Below are 21,039 nucleotides of genomic sequence, written 5' to 3'. Positions count from 1 at the left end.
ATGTCTTTGTATGTCCCCTTTTTACAGTGTTTCTCTTGTAAGAAGCACTCTCTTGTCTCACTGTTTCTGAAAATGGATGTAGTGTACCTAAAATGGGTACATACATGAACTTGTCTGTTACAGGAACCTGACTATATGAGTTCTATGTCTACGTGTATCCACTCTCACACCAAGGACAAATTCTTTACAATCAACTATTTCCCATTTTTCATCATAATATTTTTGGCTCTTCATCCATGTTAAATTTGGAAAAGGGCTTGTCTAATGGATTTAAACAGTGCTCTACTTTCTTATACATTTCTGACTCCTTAGTTTCAGAGGGAAATGTTTGGAGAACTGCTTCTTGTGCTCGACCTTGAACATCACTAATAACTTCCTCCATGGAACCAACTATGGTTTGGATAGTGCTTTGAGAACAAGCAGAGGTTTGTAAGTGTGCAACAACTGAACCACATTCTTTCAAGAGAGTTCTGTGTAATTACAGGGGGAACCTGTAACATGTCCCCCAGGTCCATGCTCCTATGATTTCAGTTCCACCTCTGATCACCATACATACAACACCGGACTTGGACCTCATATTCACACCAACACCTCACCCATTCCCGTAATCATTACACACCACCACCACATCAGACACTACCACACCCACTCTGTGAACTTTCATCATCTCAGACCACTCACAGAACAATCCACCACTCCAGTCAACAAACCACCTGTCACCATAAACTTGGCACTTTTTAATGTTCGCTCTCTTTTAAATAGAACTTTTTTAATGAATGATGTGATTTTAGATAACAAGTTAGACTGTCTCCTATTAACTGAGACATGGCTTGGCACTGACGCACCTGCTGTTCTCACCGAGGCTTCCCCACCAAATTTTAATTTGTTATTTTCTACTAGAGAGGGTAGAAGAGGAGGAGGCACGGCATCGATTACAGATAACTCATTGACCTCAAATGGAGTGTTTTTTAACAGTTACTCATCATTTGAGCACCATGCCTTTACTTTTAGCAGTCCTCCAATTCTTTGCCTTACTATATACAGACCACCCCATCACTCTAGCTCTTTATCAGTGAATTTTCTGAACTTTTATCAATTATCCACACCTCTCATAGCAGGATTTTAATAACTGGTGATTTTAATCTACACGTTGATGTTACCTCGGCCCCGATATCCAGAGAGTTTTAAAATCTTTTAAGTTGTCTTGATTTTAAGCAGCACGTCGCTCAGCCAACTCACAACAGAGGACACACCCTGGACCTGGTCATAACCCATGGCCTGTCCATCGGTGTGTCCTCTGTTGTCGACCTGGCTGTGTCTGACCACTACTGTGTATTTTTTTAACATCACCAGTTTTAAATCAAATCAAATCAAATCAATTTATTTATAAAGCACATTTAAAAACAACCAAAGTTGACCAAAGTGCTGTACAGTTCAGTGAACACAAAATTACAAACAAGGTACAAAATACAGAATAGCCATGGCTGGGACAGCCAGAATGAAAAATGACACACACTTGAGACCATCAGGGACATTTAAAGGCCTGGGAAAACAAAAAGGGTTTTAGATTTGCCTTAAAGGCAGCTGCAGAGGAGGAGCACCTCATTGAAATGGGTAGGCTGTTCCATAGCCTTGGGGCTGCAATGGCAAAGGCAGAGACTGTCCTCCTCGAGAAAACGACCACATAGGTCGTGTGTCAAGCACCGAATACGACCATATGTTACGTTTCAAAATAGCGCGCCCTCTAGCGGTCAAGTAAATATCGACACTCCGGTGTCTCAGATGAGACGTCACTGATGAACTTTGACCTTCTTCTCCAATCAAAAACAACGTACTAAGAGCCGGAAGAGTTTGAGTGCGACAGGTTTGTATATTTAATTTTATTTGCCGATGTTTTATATTAATATAATCGAGTACTTGCGATTCATATGTAGCTGAGTTTAGTTTGACGGTTTTAGATCAGGTCTGAATCATATTAAAGACATGATTTGACCAATAGAGTGGCCAGACGTCCTCTTTTTCCCGGACTTGTCCTCTTTTTAAGTCCGATCCGTCCGTTTTTTTTTGTTTGTTTTTTATAAATTCATGAAAATGTCCGGGTTTAATTTTTTTTCACGGGACCAATTGGCATGTGTTGAAATTATCTGACATTTTGCACCCCCCCCCCCCCCCACACGTCGACAATAATAATAAAAACATATAATAATTCACTTTATATTAAATTTAACTATATGTTCATTTCTGTGGCAACAAATAGAATACATGGTTGCACGACTAATCTGAGTTCATCCGTTTGGTTCATGTTGTTTTTTTTTCAGGTCTTCTGAACATTAATATACATAGTATATAAATAAACCAACGGTTCTTTTAAGAACCAGTTTCTTATCTCTGGAAATGGCATCTGAGTCCTTCAGACAGTGGCTGGAGGCGGGGAAAGTGTTGGCAGATGAATTGGCAGCAAAAACAGTAATATTTTTCATATATTTTTCTCTATTATTGCACTTAATTTTCTCAGTAAAGGCAAATATCTTTTTATTTTATTTTTATTATTATTACTTTTAGCCATCAAAGAAAAGGAAACAGAAGGGGACTGGAGGCTCCAATGTTTCCTGGAGGACAAGGGACCAGGATGGGTCCATTGTACCAAAATCAATGCGGAAGAACCGATCTGGTCAGAAAAATATTACATTTATTATTATAAGTTGAAGCTGTTGGTCAGCAGTAATGTTTCTTACATTATTGCTTGCAGCTAAACCCACTGGTACTATGGAGGTGCAAGAAGGTGAGGCCTCGCAGATGGATGAAATTCCGCAAGAAGTCCCAAATCTTGGTATGCATATTTAAATCTGACAACTCAAATAAAGTCAACCTTAATCTTTGAATTTGAAAATATCCGAATAGGCATCTGAATATTGAATGTACTGCAGCAGCCATGTAGGCTATATGATGCATTGGCTGTGGCAAAGCCATATAGACCTTTTTTGTTGTGTTAAAAAAAAAACTTATGACTCTCTTTGGCATGTTTTTTTTTTTTATACTTTATCAATTTAGATCAACATCTCCAAACATTAAGAGACTTGTTGAGTTCAGTTACCGTCCCAGCATCAGCAGAAGTGGAGGAAACAACCAGCATGTCAGAGTGGACCAAGAGGCAGCTGACCACTGGGGAAAAATTCAAGGCTGCAGTGCCAGAGCTCCTGAGTTGCTTGCTGGCTGCAGAAGGTGTTCCCCAGCATTGCTGTCAGCAGTGCAAAACAGCCAATGCTGTGGTCCGGTGCTTGGACTGTGTTCCCTCAGGAGTTCAGTTTCTCTGTGCAGAATGTGACTCAATGGTTCATAAAAAACTCATCTTTCATGACAGAGAAATCATGATAGAGAGTTTTTACAAACATATTCCTCCCACATCATCAGTGAAAATGGATGAAAGAGGCCATTATGAACTGGTTGAACAAGGTGTGTTCAAAAGATTTTGCTTTCTGTTTTTTGTCTTTAGGTTTCGATAAAATGCACTACATAAACTTGAACTGTTAGTGTTTTATATTTTGACTATAGGTATTAATTTGTGAAATTTTCATTACTCCAGTATGTCTGCTGCCCATTCCTCCACCAACACAAATGTGCTCCTGTGGCCGAGACCAAGATTACACCGTCATGCCAGGAAAGCAGACTGTCTTGGTGACTATCAATGGTACCTTGTCACTTCCTTCTACTGTTTGTATCCCATCACAAGCCAATAATGGCTCAATATTATCACTTGGTCCTGTTTTGTACCTATAATGTGAAATGGTATACAGTGGGTACGGAAAGTATTCAGACCCCTTTAAATGTTTCACTCTTTGTTTCATTGCAGCCATTTGCTTAAATCAAAAAAGTTCATTTTATTTCTCATTAATGTACACTCAGCACCCCATCTTGACAGAAAAAAACAGAAATGTAGACATTTTTGCAAATTTATTAAAAAAGAAAAACTGAAATATCACATGGTCATAAGTATTCAGACCCTTTGCTGTGACACTCATATTTAACTCTCATGCTGTCCATTTCTTCTGATCCTCCTTGAGATGGTTCTGCTCCTTCATTGGAGTCCAGCTGTGTTTAATTGAACTGATTGGACTTGATTAGGAAAGGCACACACCTGTCTATATAAGACCTTACAGCTCACAGTGCATGTCAGGGCAAATGAGAATCATGAGGTCAAAGGAACTGCCCAAGGAGCTCAGAGACAGAATTGTGGCAAGGCACAGATCTGGCCAAGGTTCCAAAAGAATTTCTGCAGCACTCAAGGTTCCTAAGAGCACAGTGGCCTCCATAATCATTAAATGTAGAGATGGGCAAATGAAGCCTCGTGAAGCTTTTGAGGCTTCTTCCTGATTGTACCGAAAAAAGATTTGAAGCTTCAAAGCTTCACAGAAAGACCCTACCAGTGACATCTAGTGGTCAGCTGCAGTTATAGCAGCAATGAACCTCCAAATGATTCACACATCATTGCTTCCAGTTCCAACACAAAAGCAATAAAGTCATTATTAAGCAGTTGTGTCTTCATTCTAAGAATCATTGTTCACACATACACAACAAAGTGTTACTATATAATGTCTATTGACTAATAAAATGTTAAATGTGTTGTCCTGTTACTACCTGTAATTACTTGAAACATGTGTTTTGGAGGTGTGACTGAGTTTGTGAGAAGTTTTGATGCAATTCAGTGGAAACCACTTGTGGTGGGACATCCCAGGATTTGGATCTGTTACGGTCTGGCTCACAGGACCACAACAAAAACGATCAAGGGAGGACGGAGGAACGATAATAAAGATATAATTTATTTACAAATAATAGAATGTGTCACATAACCATAACCAAACAGAAACCAAACGAAAAAAGGAAACGGTGGCTCGGACGGAGCTTCGCTGGCGGCAGGCAGAGAGCGACCGAGCAGACTGCAACTCTCTAATATAGACACAGGTCACAGGTGTTTCCCCATCAGGGCCCCGCCTCGCCATCAGCCACTGCAGGGGGGGGAAGGGAAAATGCAGAGAGAGAGCACATAGACCGGCCTGGGCCGTCACACCCCCCCCCCCCATCAAAACAGGGTCCCACCAGGAACCCTGTGGACCAACCAGCCACAACAAAATTACAACAATAATAGATATATATAGAGAGTACATTACCCAATAACCACAACATAATAGGCTATACATTTCCCAATACCCAGTTTTCAACATGTGAGGAAAACACCATTTACTCCCAATTCTAGACATCACCTGCGTGACTCCCATCCCTCCCAGCAACTGGTACCTGGAAGCAATTTAAGAGAGAGAGAGAATACACAACAGAGAAGCAAAAAATCAAACAGGAGCACGAGACAAAGCGTCGGCCACCAAGTTGTCCTTCCCTTTAATATGCCTTATATCCAAAGTATAGGCCTGGAGAGACAACGACCAACGAATGAGCCTCTGATTTGCACACCGCAGTGAGTTCAAAAATGTGAGAGGGTTATGATCTGTATAGATCACCACTGGACCTGAGCCCACATACACTTCAAACTGTTGTAAGGCCCAAATGAGAGCCAAGGTCTCTTTCTCCACCACAGAGTAGTTCAGTTGGTGTTTGTTGAACTTCCTAGAAAAGAAACACACAGGTTTGTCAACAGCAACATCATCTTCTTGTAAGAGCACTGCACCAGCACCGACAAAACTGGCATCAACCTGCAACTTAAACGGCCCATCCAACCGAGGTGCAGCCAAAACAGGAGAGTCGCACAAAATCGCCTTGACATTCTCGAACGCCTGTTGACACAAAGGAGACCAGATAAACTTTACTTTCGCCTTCAACAGGTCCGTCAACGGCGCAACAACAGTAGAAAAATTGCGACAGAAACATCTGTAATAACCAACCAAACCCAAAAACCTCATCAACTCCTTTTTTGTCAGCGGTGGAGGATAATCAGCGACAGCCTGAACCTTCGCCAGCAGAGGGCGCACCTGGCCCTGCCCCACCTGCTTACCCAGGTAAGTCACTGTGGCCTGAGCAAACTCACACTTTGCCAAGTTCACAGTAAACTGCGCCTCGGACAAACGGACAAACAGCGCCTGGATGCGGTCAATATGGACAGACCATGAATCAGAAAAAAAAACAACATCATCCAGATACACTGCACACCCTTCCAGATCACCAACCACTTTATTCATCAAACGCTGGAAGGTGGCAGGCGCGTTTCTTAAACCAAATGGCATGACCTTGTAAGAATACAACCCAGCCGGAGTGACAAAAGCAGAGATCTCCCGCGCTCTCTGGGACAATGGGACCTGCCAGTACCCTTTTAAGAGATCGAATTTGCTGATAAACCTGGCAGAACCCACCTGATCTACACAATCGTCCATTCGAGGCAAAGGATAGGAGTCTGGTTTGGTTATACTGTTAACTTTCCTATAATCTGTGCAAAACCGCTGCGTATTATCCGGCTTTGGAACAAGTACGCACGGTGACGCCCAAGCGGAGGACGACGGTTCCGCAATGCCATTTGACAACGTGTAAGCAATTTCTGTATCTATCAACACACGCTTCTCTGCACTTACCCGATAAAAACGTTGTTTTATCGGCTTGACTTCACCGACCTCAATATCGTGCTCCAACACACTGGTGCAGGACGGAGTGTCCCCAAACAGACAGGGACATTTTTGAATGATGCCAACCAACTCTGTGCGCTGCGCCTCCGACAGATGCCCCACAACGAGATCCAAGTTTGCCAACATCTGGGAATTTTTCAACCGACCAGACATCACCGCAGAGTCAAGCTGAGGTAAACCATCCTCACAAAGCCTGTCACCAGAAACATTCAGTGTGTTACCAACACAAACTGGATGCGCACCAACATCTGGCACAACATCAGCTGACTCACCCTGCGACGGACTCTCCCGAACATGGTACGGCTTCAACAAATTTACATGACAAAGTTGATTATTTTTTCGACGATCAGGTGTGGAAATCAAGTAGTTCTGTTCTGACAGCTGCTTGACCACTGTATACGGACCCATAAACTTTGCCTGAAACGGTGACGTCACCAAAGGCAACAGCGCCACAACCTGGTCACCTTCAGAAAAATTGCGACACTCAGCTCGCCGGTCATAAATGCGCTTCATTTTCTTTTGGGCTGAGACCAATTTTTCCTTCGCCAATTCAGTAGCGGCATAAAGACGATTTTTGAACCCATTAACATAATCAATTAGATTCTGCGGAGGTTCTGCCTCCTCCCAGCCACTCTTCAGCGCAGCCAGTGGACCTCTCACCGTGTGGCCAAAAACCAACTCATTTGGACTGAACCCCGTGCTCTCTTGTGTAACCTCCCTCGCTGCCAGCAACAACCACGGCAAACCTTCCTCCCAATCAGCATTCAACTGCACACAATAAGCCCGCAACAAAGATTTTAATGTTTGATGGAACCGCTCCAGTGCTCCCTGGCTCTGTGCGTGATATGCCGAGGACTGGTTGTGCATGACGTGTAGTTGTTTCAACACTTGAGCAAACAGGTGCGAGGAAAAGTTTGACCCCTGGTCACTTTGAATGATCCTTGGAATACCAAATATAGAGATGAACTGGCTGAGCGCACGCACCACCGCCTTGGCTGACAGCGTGCGCAACGGATACGCAGCAGGGTACCTGGTACTTTGGCACATCACAGTCAACAAATACACTGAACCAGATTTAGAGGGGGGAAGAGGACCAACACAATCAATTATCAGATGTTCAAAAGGTTCACATACTGCAGGAATGGGACACAACGGAGCCACTTTAATTATCTGATTCGGTTTTCCTGTCATTTGACAGGTGTGACACGTTTTTATGTATGCTGAAACACTTTTCTTAACCCGTGGCCAGAAAAATGTACGCAGGATCCGGTCATAAGTTTTTGCTACGCCCATATGACCGGACTCATCATGCGCAACACTGAGAACCACATCACGGAATTTTGACGGTACCACAACCTGATACACTGGTTCCCCCATGAAACCCTCTCCGTGCGGCACCCACTTCCTCAGCAACACTCCTTTCTCCACAAAATAACCCTGTGCCAGGTCCTTTACCTCACCCACAGGACGCACAGACTCAAACAGCTCTGCCAATGTGGAGTCGGCCTTCTGTTCCTTCACCAAGTCACTGCGAGATATAGAAAATGGAGAGTTAGATACACGTGACAACAATGATTCAGCAACAATGAGTTTTTGGTCAGCCTGATCCGCGCCACCGGCGTCCGGACCAGCTCTCATCATTGCACGGGTCACAGCGCATGCCTTAAACACCTCCGGGAACCTCTTCTCGTTTTCATCTGGGCCCCGAGTACCAAGCGGTACCGGGACAACCAGCGGACGAGCCGGCTGATCCGGCCAGACACGGCCCCCTGCAACATCGTTGCCCAAAATGACCTGGATCCCTTCTACAGGCAGAGCAGGACGCACACCCATGTTCACTATTCCACTGAACAGATCAGACTGTAGGACCAGTTTGTGTAATGGCACACGAAAAACTGACATCCCCATGCCTCTTATGGGAACAAAAGAACCCGTATCCGACTCCTCGGAAAACGGCAGAGTAGACCCCACAATGAACGAATCAAATGCCGCTGTATCCCGCAACATTATCACCGGGACTTTGTCCTGGCTGCCCACCAGAGACACATAACCTTTTGAAACAAACGGCAAAAATGATTTCAAATCAGGATTCCACCGAACTGACGACGGAACATCTCCACACTGCCTCACATCACCAGAAACGGGCGCAGCCATGGCAGCTGGCTTCACAAATCCGCCACCAAACTTAGTGCGCGTTTTACGCACAGGGCACTCGTTTTTCCAGTGTCCTTTTTTGTGACAGAAATGACAAAAATCCTCATTCTCGCGGCCCCGATCTGGCAGCCAACTGTTATGACCCCGATCATTCCTCCGAGCCGGTGAAAACCCAGCTCGAGGCCTGTCCCAGGAGGACACACCCCCCACTGGACCATCAGCACAGACAGGGAAATCTCCTCTGCCTCTCTTATGTGTCAACAAGTAATCATCAGCAAGCGCGGCCGCCTCCGCCGCCGTACTCACGTTCTTTTCGCTGATGTACATTGCCAACCTCTCAGACACTGAGTTTTTGAACTGCTCAAGCACAATCAGGTCACACAGCCCAGCAAAATCTGTTACACCGGCAGCTGCACACCAGCGGTGAAAATGCGTTCCCAACTCACGTGCAAACTCCAAATGAGACTTGTCCCCTTTTCTCCAGCTCCGAAACCGCTGTCTATATGCCTCCGGAACGAGCTCATAACTTCTCAAAACCGCGGCTTTAACCTTAGAGTAGTCACCGCTGTCAGACGCCGGCAGCGAGGACAATGCTTCCTGCGCGCGCCCTGTCAACACACACTGTAACAGCACGACCATGTCCGCGTTGCTCCAATCTCTCGTATTGGCTACACGCTCAAACAAGACAAAAAACGTGTCCACATCTCTTTCATTAAACTTCGGGACTAACCTTAAACTATTCAAAATATCACCGGAGTCACCACTTCGACCCCCAACAAATTTACCGTCGCTCATAAGATTCAACCTCTGAGTTTCCAAGTCCAATTTAGTCAACTCAACATGCTGCCTTACTTTTTCCAGGGTCACCGCCTTCTCCAAATCAGCCTTTTGCCTCAGCTGCTCCAATTCCAGTTCCTTCTCTGTCTCTAACCGGAACCTTAACGTAAGCAACTCCTTCTGTTGTTCAAACGTTAACTTTGAGTCTGCAACCTGTGCACTGACACTACCGGCAGCCTTTCCCTCCGCAGGTGGCCCCGACGCACACGTCAACACCCCCTGATCATATAAATTCGCCAACACAATTGCCTTCACATTTTCTTTCAACCTTTTATCAGAGACATATATCTTATAAACCTCAGCGAGTTTCAGCAATTGCTCCTTTGTGCACTGCTCCACAAATTCCTCTGAAGGTGCCCTCACAAAATCCTCTACTCCTGCCATGATAACAGACGTGCAAAGACAAACTCACCAAGGAAACAAAAAAGAAGACACGATTATGGCCTCAATCCCAGCGGATGAACCCCCCCCCCCTAACTGCCTATCCATTTCTACCTAAACTCAACCCTAGTCTTCAGGGGATACTGATGGCGGGTACTTACGCACTCTCTACCACTAGTGTGACCAAGCGACCAGCAAGCTGGCAACCCGTCCGCACTATGGACGTGCTCCCGAGACAACCGCTCCAACCACTTTCACCCCACACTACAGTGGCACCACGAAACCCAAAGGGGAAACGCGCTTAACCTGACGGGGAGACACCACACTGATTACGAAAACGAGGCCAACACGCAACTTCTCCCTGTATCCTCCTACAATCCTCACCTACGAGCGTTCCGACGGGGAATCCCTCACGGAACCCCCAGAATGACGTCACAGCAATCAACGCGCGAACATCAAACAAAGCGCTTCGCAAACATCAATCATCAATCTCCGCAGAAGCAACATTACGCAACAACTTACACCAATCGGACGAGCCCCCATTTGTTACGGTCTGGCTCACAGGACCACAACAAAAACGATCAAGGGAGGACGGAGGAACGATAATAAAGATATAATTTATTTACAAATAATAGAATGTGTCACATAACCATAACCAAACAGAAACCAAACGAAAAAAGGAAACGGTGGCTCGGACGGAGCTTCGCTGGCGGCAGGCAGAGAGCGACCGAGCAGACTGCAACTCTCTAATATAGACACAGGTCACAGGTGTTTCCCCATCAGGGCCCCGCCTCGCCATCAGCCACTGCAGGGGGGGAAGGGAAAATGCAGAGAGAGAGCACATAGACCGGCCTGGGCCGTCACAGATCATAAACTGATTATCATTAAGAACATGATTGTGATGTAACACATAATATGAAAAGATTCAAATGCAACATTGTAGAGGTACTTTTGTGAATATGTGGGATTGTGCTTGTGCTACAGTGTCAAAATGAAGTGATTACGTGCATAAGGGAAATGTGCTTGGGGGATGTGTTGTTGTGTTGATGTTTATGCTTGTGCAACACTTTATTACAAGTTTTTATTTAAAAACAAAATCTGCTCAATGGTGCTTGGCTTCCAACGGCTTCTTCTCTGGCTGACGATCTCGCCAGCCTTCGAAAAGATCCTCTCACAGGGGACAGAGGATGCTGGTGTGCAAAGATACTGCATTGCTACTATAAAAAGGTGTGGGTAGGCAGCCTTTTGGAGGAGCCAATTCTTTAATGGGTCCTCTGTCCTGGGCAGCAGTTTGTCCTTCAGATATCTGGATTATCATTATCATTTCAGCAAGAGATGAATACAAAACAAAATAGAAAAAGTAAAAGTACATTTTGTTTACCTCTGGACCTCTGCAATTGCACTGGCGGTACAATTTGATGGACGTTGTGCATCCACGTGGCTGTCCAGTAGGTCCCAGAGGCTGTTGCTCTGGACAGGGGATGGACCCTCTGCAGGTGCCAGTGGCAGAGCCGGTGCAGGCATTACATTGGCACATTCTCTGGTGAGCCTTTCCACCGCTGCCTGACAGCTTGTTGTGCTGCAGAAGCCCACCTCTTTGAATCAGGGATCCAATAATGTTGCAAGTGTTAATGAAGTTACCTTTTCAAGCAAGGTTGGTGTTCATGTTGTGAACCAAGTTACTGGCTATGTGGTGTGTTACTGAAGCACACTGTCTTGAAGCTTGGTGCTTCAGCATCTTTACAATGGGGATCACCTTTGATCCAGACACCCTCCTCTCTGTGGACATCTCTTCAGTGGCCTGGTGGAAGGGAGAGAGGACTGAGATGCACTGATTGATTGTTTCATATTCCTCAGCAGAAAATGGCAGGAGGGGGGTGTTAAGACTGCTGAGGGCTGCACCCAGGGGCTCCCTCTGCTCGTACAGCCGCCGGCCGGAGCATTGAGAATGTGCTGTTCCAGCGGGTGTCCACCTCTTGCACAAGTTTGTGCTCTGGTCGGCCCATCTGTCGCTGTATTTCACAGAGCTTTTCTTTAGCTGTAGTGCTCGACTTGAAATGCCCCACGATTTTACGTGCCCTGGTGCGTATGTCATCCAGGTCAGATGTCTGTGACAATGACTTCTTCACCACCAGATTTAACATGTGGGCAAAGCAGTTAATGTGACGCACATTAAGTACATTGGCACAAGCAATCATATTTGGTGCCGCGTCTGTGACCAGACACCTCACTCTGGTTCTTATTCCCCATTCTGCCATAAGAGTGGCTTTGGCCTCTGCAATATTTGCTGCAGTGTGGGACCTGGGGAATTGCTTGACACCAAGCAGAACAGTTTTGAGCTGGACCTCTTCTGTGATGAAGTGCCCAGTCACTGCCAAGTAGGCATCCATGTTAATGGAGGTCCACATATCTGCTGTTAAACAGATAGTGGATGCCTTCGAAACTTCTGCTACGGCCTGGTCTTTGGTGATCTTATATTTGTCCTCCAACATCTGTTTCAGAGCCTTCCTTCCTGGGATCGTGTATGTCGGATCCAGGAGGTGGACAAAGGCCCTAAAGCCTTCATTCTCCACCACAGACAATGGCTGTGTGTCCATAACTACAAGGTTCAGCAAGGCCTCATCCAGCTGTTGCTTCCTGGACACTGATGAAAGAAAAAATGTAGGTTACATGTGTGCAACTTTTAAATCTTATTTGTATTCAACTGAAGAATAGGTTGTATTGAGTACTTACAATACAGTTACAATACAATACCAGAAGGGTCAGCAGGGTGAGCTTCAGCTGAGGTGCTCGGCTGAGAAGTTGCTGCATGATCATGCTTGGCACGAAGATGCCGCAACATAGAGGAGGTGTTGTTTCCATACACCAGCTCTCGTGAGCATATGAGGCACTGAACCTAAATTTAAAAAAATACATTAATAAATATATTTAAATGCAATATTGAAACAATCAAGATAATATGAAGTTGAAAATATTACAAGCTATATCATAACATTCATTCATTTTCTGTAACCATTACATCCTTGCAAGTGTCGCGGGAAGATATTTTGCAATACCATATTAAAGTATATTATATTAGGCTATATCATCTTATAAAACACCTACCTTGGTGGGTGACACAAGGTCGAAGTGTTCCCATCCACGGGATCGCTTTCTTCCACTCGGATTCTCCATCACTCAAGTAGGGTAGTCGCTGTCAAAGGTCTCTCAGAACGCTATGAAGCAGGGGGGAGCACTGGGCATCTCGCGTCTCGTTATAACGAATGAAGGCGCGCCAAAACTTCGAATCAGTCACCTCATTTCCGGTGGTTCGTTGTGACGTATGAAGCGTCAAACGTCATCGGTCACGTGATCGCGGAGATTTGATACAAGCCTCGACACAGCGTTTCGAACCAGCCTGCTTCAATAGAGTGAAGCAGGCTTCGGAGTCTCGGTGTCAAACGTCCCATCTCTAATTAAATGGAAGAAGTTTGGGACGACCACAACTCTTCCTAGACCTGGCCGTCCAGCCAAACTGAGCAATCGTGGGAGAAGAGCCTTGGTGAGAGAGGTAAAGAAGAACCCAAAGATCACTGTGGCTGAGCTCCAGAGATGCAGTAGGGAGATGGGAGAAAGTTCCACAAAGTCAACTATCACTGCAGCCCTCCACCAGTCGGGGCTTTATGGCAGAGTGGCCCAACGGAAGCCTCTCCTCAGTGCAAGACATATGAAAGCCTGCATAGAGTTTGCCAAAAAACACATGAAGGACTCCCAGACTATGAGAAATAAGATTCTCTGGTCTGATGAGACTAAGATTGAACTTTTTGGCGTTAATTCTAAGCGGTATGTGTGGAGAAAACCAGGCACTGCTCATCACCTGCCCAATACAATCCCAACAGTGAAACATGGTGGTGGCAGCATCATGCTATGGGGGTGTTTTTCAGCTGCAGGGACGGGACGACTGGTTGCAATTGAAGGAAAGATGAATGCGGCCAAGTACAGAGAGATCCTGGAAGAAAACCTCTTCCAGAGTGCTCAGGGCCTCAGACCTGGCCGAAGGTTCACCTTCCAACAAGACAATGACCCTAAGCACACAGCTAAAATAACAAAGGAGTGGCTTCAGAACAACTCTGTGACCATTCTTGACTGGCCCAGCCAGAGCCCTGACCTAAACCCAATTGAGCATCTCTGGAGAGACCTGAAAATGGCTGTCCACCATCCAACCTGACAGAACTGGAGAGGATCTGCAAGGAAGAATGGCAGAGGATCCCGAAATCCAGGTGTGAAAAACTTGTTGCATCATTCCCAAGAAGACTCATGGCTGTACTAGCTCAAAAGGGGGCTTCTACTCAATACCGAGCAAAGGGTCTGAATACTTATGACCATGTGATATTTCAGTTTTTCTTTTTTAATAAATTTGCAAAAATTTCTACATTTCTGTTTTTTTTCTGTTACGATGGGGTGCTGAGAGTACATTAATGAGAAATAAAACTAACTTTTTTGATTTAAGCAAATGGCTGCAATGAAACAAAGAGTGAAACATTTAAAGGGGTCTGAATACTTTCCGTACCCACTGTATGTATTTTTTTTCAGGTCCATACAACCTCTGGTTGCCTGCTGTCAGTTGCCCACATTGCTCCTGCAAGTGGACGCCAGGAATCAGTGACTTCATCAGTTGCAGATACTGGCCAGCAACAGCAAGCTGCCAAATGCTGTTTAAATTTGATGTTTTTACATCATTTCAGCAAATGAAGTTGGCCAGCCCAGCTACATCCCAGAAAGCATTTATCAGAATGCTTGAACATCGGGCCCATCGCACAGGACGGGTGAGAACTCTTGCTATTTGAAATTTTGAATTCCAAATTGCAAAGTTTGGAATTAACCAAAATAATACCACCCTTGTTTTCAGACGGGCAGTATTTGCGGTGATACCTTTCACAGGGTATATCGCGAATTTGCCTTCTGCCACTGGAAGAAACAGCATCTGTGCCTGGTTGAGCCCTTCAAGTGCCCTGCATGCACACCAGACATGCTTGCCATATCTGCAGATGGTAACAGAAAGCACTACCGCTTCAAAAAGTCCAAAGGGTCAGCAAACTATTTTTCTAATCTTAGTAATACCTTTTTGTTTCGGTTCCATGGCCCTAATCCATGGCCAATAACTTCAGTAATGTTATTTCTTTTTACCTCCACAGTAAATCACAGTAATATTTAACTACTCCGCTAATGTGAAATATCAGCATTCATTTCGACAGGTGACATAAAGGCTGTAATAAAATGTAGCCCTTGCTAAAGTAATGGGTGTATTTGCATTTTGATAACAATATAATGTACAGATTCATAATTCATGTGAAGTTCATTGTTTATTGATGTGTTTAAAAATGCATAAATATGGTTAAAATACAAAGGTTAAAAAAGTTAAAAATCTACAAGAAGTATGTGTTAAAAGTATAAGTTCATGTCATCTCATGTCGTGTCCTAAAAGAAAAAAGAGTAAGTTCATCTGAGACAGTGTTTAAGTGTAATTACGTTATTTACACAATATTATTTGTTTTAAGAGGTGTCGATCACAAAAGTCTTTGCTGTGATTGGCTTGTGCAGAAGACTCCGGCCAATGGCGGGAGCAGTCTGACGTGAGGGGGAGGGACTTAGACTGTGTTGTGATTCCGGGAAGAAAGCAGGGAGAAGAAAAAAAGAAAAGAGGGAGAGACACGAGTTAGCCCAACCGCGTCGAAGTTTTGAGACTTTTTTTCAGAGGCTGAAAGTTCTTGTTTTAAGGTGAACGGACTGTTACCGGATAACACAGACTTTTGTGCCCTGTCAAGAGGATCTGCGCCCTCCGGTGTGGACGAGAGCTGTCGGACGGAATCGTTACGAGCGGACTGTGAGTTTTGGCTGCGCCTGCCGGCGAGCCGCCATTTCCCCCTCATCCCCCCCGTTTCCCCACGGACTGTCGGGAGCGCATGGACTGTTGTCGGGAGCCGTGAGTAACTGTGGATTTGCACGTGCCTTTTATTTTGCTTTCAGAGAGCGAAGCGGCCAGTGTGTTTTGGGCCTCAACGCACATGAGCAACGAAACAGGCCTGCAACGGGGTTTTGGGGTAGCTTTTCCCAGACTGTTGTGGACGGTGGTGTGTGCGTGTGGGTGGGGGTGTGTGTGTGTGTGTGTGTGTGTGTGTGTGTGTGTGTGTGTGTGTGTGTGGGGGTGTGTGGGGGTGTGTGTGTGGGTTCATTGCATTATTCGCTCGCTTTATGTTTCATGATATTTGGTGTGAAGAACCAGTGATTGCCAGCATTTAAAGTGATTTAAAACGGGTATCATTTCTGTTGAATATTAATTTTATTGTCACTGAACCCAAGTGGTTATTTCACATTTTTTATTTTTCTATTTTGAACTAAAAAATCCTCTAACTAAAAAAGTATTTACATTTAAAGTGCTATTGTGTGTGGTTTTCATTTACTCAATTCATATTTTATTTATTAAGCATAACAAAAAGGGGAATATCATAAGTTTAACCCAGGCCCGCCCCATAGGTACATGAGACGGGTGTTACAAAAACAAGGAAATTCTTCTGATTTAACAGGACAGATGAACCACCTCTCTTTGATGGCCTGTTCATCGCTGAAGATGCCAAAGTGTCTTCCTTTGTGGATCATATTAGAAGCCAAATGACGATTGTAAGGTTTTATCCAACCTCCTACCACTTCTTTTTCTTTTTTTAACTTGTCTCTGGGCTACATATAACAGATTGTGTCTCCTTTCAGAGGACTGGTCATGACGTCTGTGGGCCGGCAACTTTTACAGCAGGGCGAGAAACCTCACGAAAGTCCAGGGCCAAGGTGGACGAGGAGGGCCTGGAAATTGCCGTTTGCAGACATGGCATTCTGCTTCAAGGCTTAAACCACTACCGTGGTGAAATCTATGCCTACCCATTGTTCCTGCAGAAAGAGCTTGCTGAAGCTGCAAACATAACGTTCTTTTGTATGGACCTCACTTGCAGGTAATCTTAACCCTTTCCAAGTCATAAATGAAGTTTTCACTGGTATTTTGCACTGTATTAATTCCTTGTAGATTGCCACAACAGGCCTAGAATCATGCCTTTTTTATGGCTGTAGAAAGTTAATATAGCTTATGTGGTATAACCTCCATGTCCACCAGATATAAGGCATTATTATCTCTAGCATTGTTTTTGATACATGTTGTTCTTCGGTTGGTAACAGAGATTTTACTGGTTACTACCTCTGATTTATCTCCCTATAATCATGGCAGTATGCAACCTAAGCACTAAGTGGTTTTCTCTACAGGTATTGGCCATATTTGGAGAAGATGGCAGTGAAGTTGCCTGAGCTCCAAATACTTACAGCCATGAGGCCTTTCCTCTCTGTAATGCATGCCAAGGCTCACACTGGCAAATGTGAGGTACAGTGTGCAAGTTAAGAGTTTGTGTCATAAGAAGATTGATAGTGAAATCACTTAATATGTTGTAATCATGTTACGGGCTTGTCAAAGTTCCTGTAAGGCCAGAGATATACTTGCTTTTAACTAGTGTTCACCATAGCTACCTTTTTTTGCATAGTGTCATTTTGGACAGTTCTTTTGCAGCTCCTCAGAAATAAAGACGTTGTTAAGGACACACATGCTTAAAAAGGAAGTATATCTCTGGCCTAACAGTTACAACTGGTGAGGAAACAAGTACAAAAACATGCCCGGACACTTTGGTGTAAGCAAGAGAGCAAGTAAATACAGGTATTTTATAAGCAGTGCATATATTTATGTATATGTTTGTTTATTTTGGAGCAGGTGAAGTGGAGTGGCAGAAACCAGGATGGTGCAGGAAATACTGTTGGTGAGGAGGTGGAGCAGGTCAACAGTTTTCTCTCAAGGGCAGCTCTGACCACAAAATACATGACCAAGTCAGGTTGGTTCAAAAAAATGAAGTGGCATGCTTTGAAACGACACCAGATAATAAAATTGATTTGAATGTGCATATTCTCTGTTTTGTTTTATACAGGCAGAGCTGATATGATAACAATGCTTGCAATGGAATGGAACAGCAGGAAGGTGGAGAGTCTCCACAAGACACTGGCAAAGCCATTTGTCAAAGTAAGAAGTCTACACTTTTTTAACATTTACATTTGTCATTGAATGGTTAAATGGATGGTAAATGGAATGTATTTATATAGCACAGCTTTCTAGTGTTTGTGACCATTCCAAAGCTTTACAAAGTATGTCCACATTCATCTCATTGTCACACACATTCATACACGTGAATACACTGGTGACTGAAACTACTGTACAATGTGCCAGCTCCTCATCAGAATATAATTCACCTAGACAGCAATATGGGATTCAGTATCTTTCCCAAGGATACTTTGACATGTAGAATGCAAAGTATTAAGCATTTAGCAGCAGATAATTGAGTGAACATTCTTCTGACATTGTATTTTTCTGCTGAAAACATTATAAATAGACTACACAGAGAGCAGAGTTGGAAGCTGCAAATCTTCAGCATCTCCAGGAAGACCTCAACATCACACTGGATGACACAGAACAGTGGGTGGAGGATGTGAAGCAGTGGGCAGCCACTGGTAAGCAACATTGTCGCTGACAAGTCAGTTTGGTACTGTCATTCATTTGGCTTCATTTGGTTTTCAAACTCTGCCTGTTTCTGTTTTTCAAGAGAATCATGGTGCTCATAGTAGCCAGGAAGAGCTCCAGAGAGAAATAGATGAGATCATCTATTCCCTCAGAAGGAAGAAGCATGATCTCTATCGACAAAATGGTATTTAGTATTGCATCACTCAACAACTAATGCTTCTTTGTTATTCTTACTAATAATACTTTTTTTAAACTAACAGACAGCAATCAAACAAGGCAACGGAAACGGAGGAGACTGGGTGAGCTCAAGAAAAAACGAAGAGAGAAGATAATCCAGTTCAACACTGTTGCTGCTGGTCAAGACACAACTGACATAGAAGCAGCATGCAGCCTGTCTGATAATGTGGTTCTGCCTTGGGAAGTGCAAGGAGATGGTAAGCAAAGTCATCATTTTGATATTGAGCTGTGAATATTGGTTTAAAATACACTGGACAAAGTCCATACATGAAAACATATTGGCCGATACCGATATCAATCCAATATGATATCAGTACGAATCATACATACTTTTATTGCTTATTTTGTAGTATGGAATGTTAGAAAAGGCTTGATTAAGTGATAGAGATCAGTCAAATAGAGAACAATAGTCAGCAACAGTAGGTATGAGGAAAAACTGACCCATTCTTTTATTAACCAATGGGCACATGAACATGGAACATGCTCAAATGTTTTGATTCTGTCACATCTGTTCTCTATTCTAAAATAGTGGTGAGCCTCCGTTCGAAGAGGCGACTTTTCGACCAAGTCATGCTGGTCGGGCGTATGGAAGAGGAGAAGCTCATAATTGTGAAGGAGATGACCCAGCATTATCAGTGCCTGAGAAAGGCATTAGATAATCTGGAGAACCTCCTTCATCACACTGAGGACAACATCAGGAACCACAGTATGTTCTACAAATATTCTATTTATTTATTTATTAAAAGAGGAGCATTCCCAATGACCGACATTTTTTTTTATTTTCCTTTTTAGTAGACAAAAACACAGCCTCAGAGTTGGGCATTCAAACTGCATTACATTTCCAAATGTATCTGCCTAATTTTAAATCTCATTCCTTTTCACTTTTCCCTCAAGCCACTCCTTGGGATATGACCGAGGCCGGATACAGGGGACCGCACGCCTGTCTTTTACAGAGAAAAGACTTTCTCCAAAACAAACTGAGTGCAGTCACAGGCACCTACGCCACTGTCAACACAGAGCCCGGTTTCTTCACAATGGAGGAAGACGTGGAAAGTGAAGAGGACAGCAGTAGTGAAGATTCTGATGAAGAAATCTAGTTGGGAGGAGAGGGAGGGGTGGGGTGGTTTACAAGACTCTTGTTTTGTAAAAATCCCACGGCGGAGGAAAAAAATTTAGATTTCTTGTAGATGTTATTATCTATGTTGTAAATATATGTTGTATATTGAAGCCATGGAAAGCCATGCCTATCAAAGCTTTTGACATCCAAACTAATCAGCGCCTTGGCGGCTACATTCATTAGCTAGCCTTTCCTTCATGTTAACTTGTCTTCAGACTTCAAGCTTCATTTTGTCAACAGGTGCCTGTTCAAAATTTGTATTTTTATTCTTTTGCTATTCTTCTTTAATCAGACTTGCATTTATATAGATTTGAAAATGACAATGTTTTTTAAAAAAGCATTAAAAACAAGTTTATTATAACTTAAATATAAGTTTAGTGAATGTAGGTGAACTCTGACCTATGCTGGTTCTGAGGTCAAAGCAAATGTGTTATTTCATAAGTGTTTCAAACTGGTCGCCCTTTGTCAGATTCACGACCCAGGAAGTATCTCTCAGGGTCAATAAGGTCGGTGACCCCTGGTTTACAGTGTCATTCTTTAATCTGTCTGGAGGAGAACTTTAACATCTGGAATAAATACATGTACATTTAATCCACAACTGTGTCTTTTTTGAAACCCACCTGTTTGATATAAAAGCATCTAAAGTTTGAGTTTATTTGCACATTAAAAATGGAAATAAAGCTCATAGGCTACATGATGGCCACTAAATCTGTCCAAACTACACAGAGAAGCACATCGCTCTCTTGAAGTATGTTCACAAGCAGCAACGTTAGCTAACGTTGTTAGCTAGCGTTAGCTTCACTAATAATCAATCTGATTGACGTGTGGGGCACAGTCTCGATAGCCACATTATATGTAAACAAACTTTAAACCACATTATTACACCAGAACAACAACAATAGATCCAAATTACGAACCCCAGAAGTTCTTTTTTCAAACGTTGATCGAACAGTTCTGTCTTTGAACGTACCCCTGTTAGTCTGCGAAACGGAGCGACAAGAATAAGTGCTAAAATAGCGCGATTAAATGTTTGTGTTAATGTATTTATTTACAAAGGCTTTCTCAAAATATAAACATATGTGACGTGGTTTGACTTTTTATGCTAAAAAATA

At 43.7% G+C, this 21,039-nt stretch overlaps 1 protein-coding gene across 1 annotated transcript; it reads left to right on the top strand.

The window, feature by feature from the left end:
• The first annotated feature begins 15,649 nt into the window (after positions 1 to 15,649).
• Positions 15,650 to 20,518, top strand: LOC311030257 (uncharacterized protein). The gene is made up of 10 exons (XM_084035912.1): positions 15,650 to 15,957; positions 16,559 to 16,652; positions 16,740 to 16,975; positions 17,280 to 17,394; positions 17,776 to 17,893; positions 17,987 to 18,078; positions 18,446 to 18,563; positions 18,656 to 19,007; positions 19,340 to 19,516; positions 19,705 to 20,518. The coding sequence occupies exons 1-8, from the start codon at positions 15,938 to 15,940 to the stop codon at positions 18,763 to 18,765; spliced, it is 903 nt and encodes a 300-aa protein (XP_083892038.1). The 5' UTR covers positions 15,650 to 15,937; the 3' UTR covers positions 18,766 to 19,007; positions 19,340 to 19,516; positions 19,705 to 20,518.
• Positions 20,519 to 21,039: the final 521 nt, after the last annotated feature.

Source organism: Eutrigla gurnardus (assembly GCF_963514095.1).
Source record: "Eutrigla gurnardus genome assembly, chromosome: 19".
NCBI lineage: Eukaryota > Metazoa > Chordata > Actinopteri > Perciformes > Triglidae > Eutrigla > Eutrigla gurnardus.
Note: the sequence above shows the minus strand (reverse complement) of the source record. Positions and strands in the feature narration are given on the sequence as shown.

What these genes read in the sequence shown, in the direction of transcription:
- LOC311030257 (XM_084035912.1), top strand. Translation starts at nt 15,938, where the DNA reads ATGGACTGTTGTCGGGAGCC. An exon ending in AAAATACATGACCAAGTCAG is followed by an intron (nt 17,894 to 17,986) that starts GTTGGTTCAAAA and finishes TGTTTTATACAG; the next exon opens with GCAGAGCTGATATGATAACA. An exon ending in TGGCAAAGCCATTTGTCAAA is followed by an intron (nt 18,079 to 18,445) that starts GTAAGAAGTCTA and finishes CATTATAAATAG; the next exon opens with ACTACACAGAGAGCAGAGTT.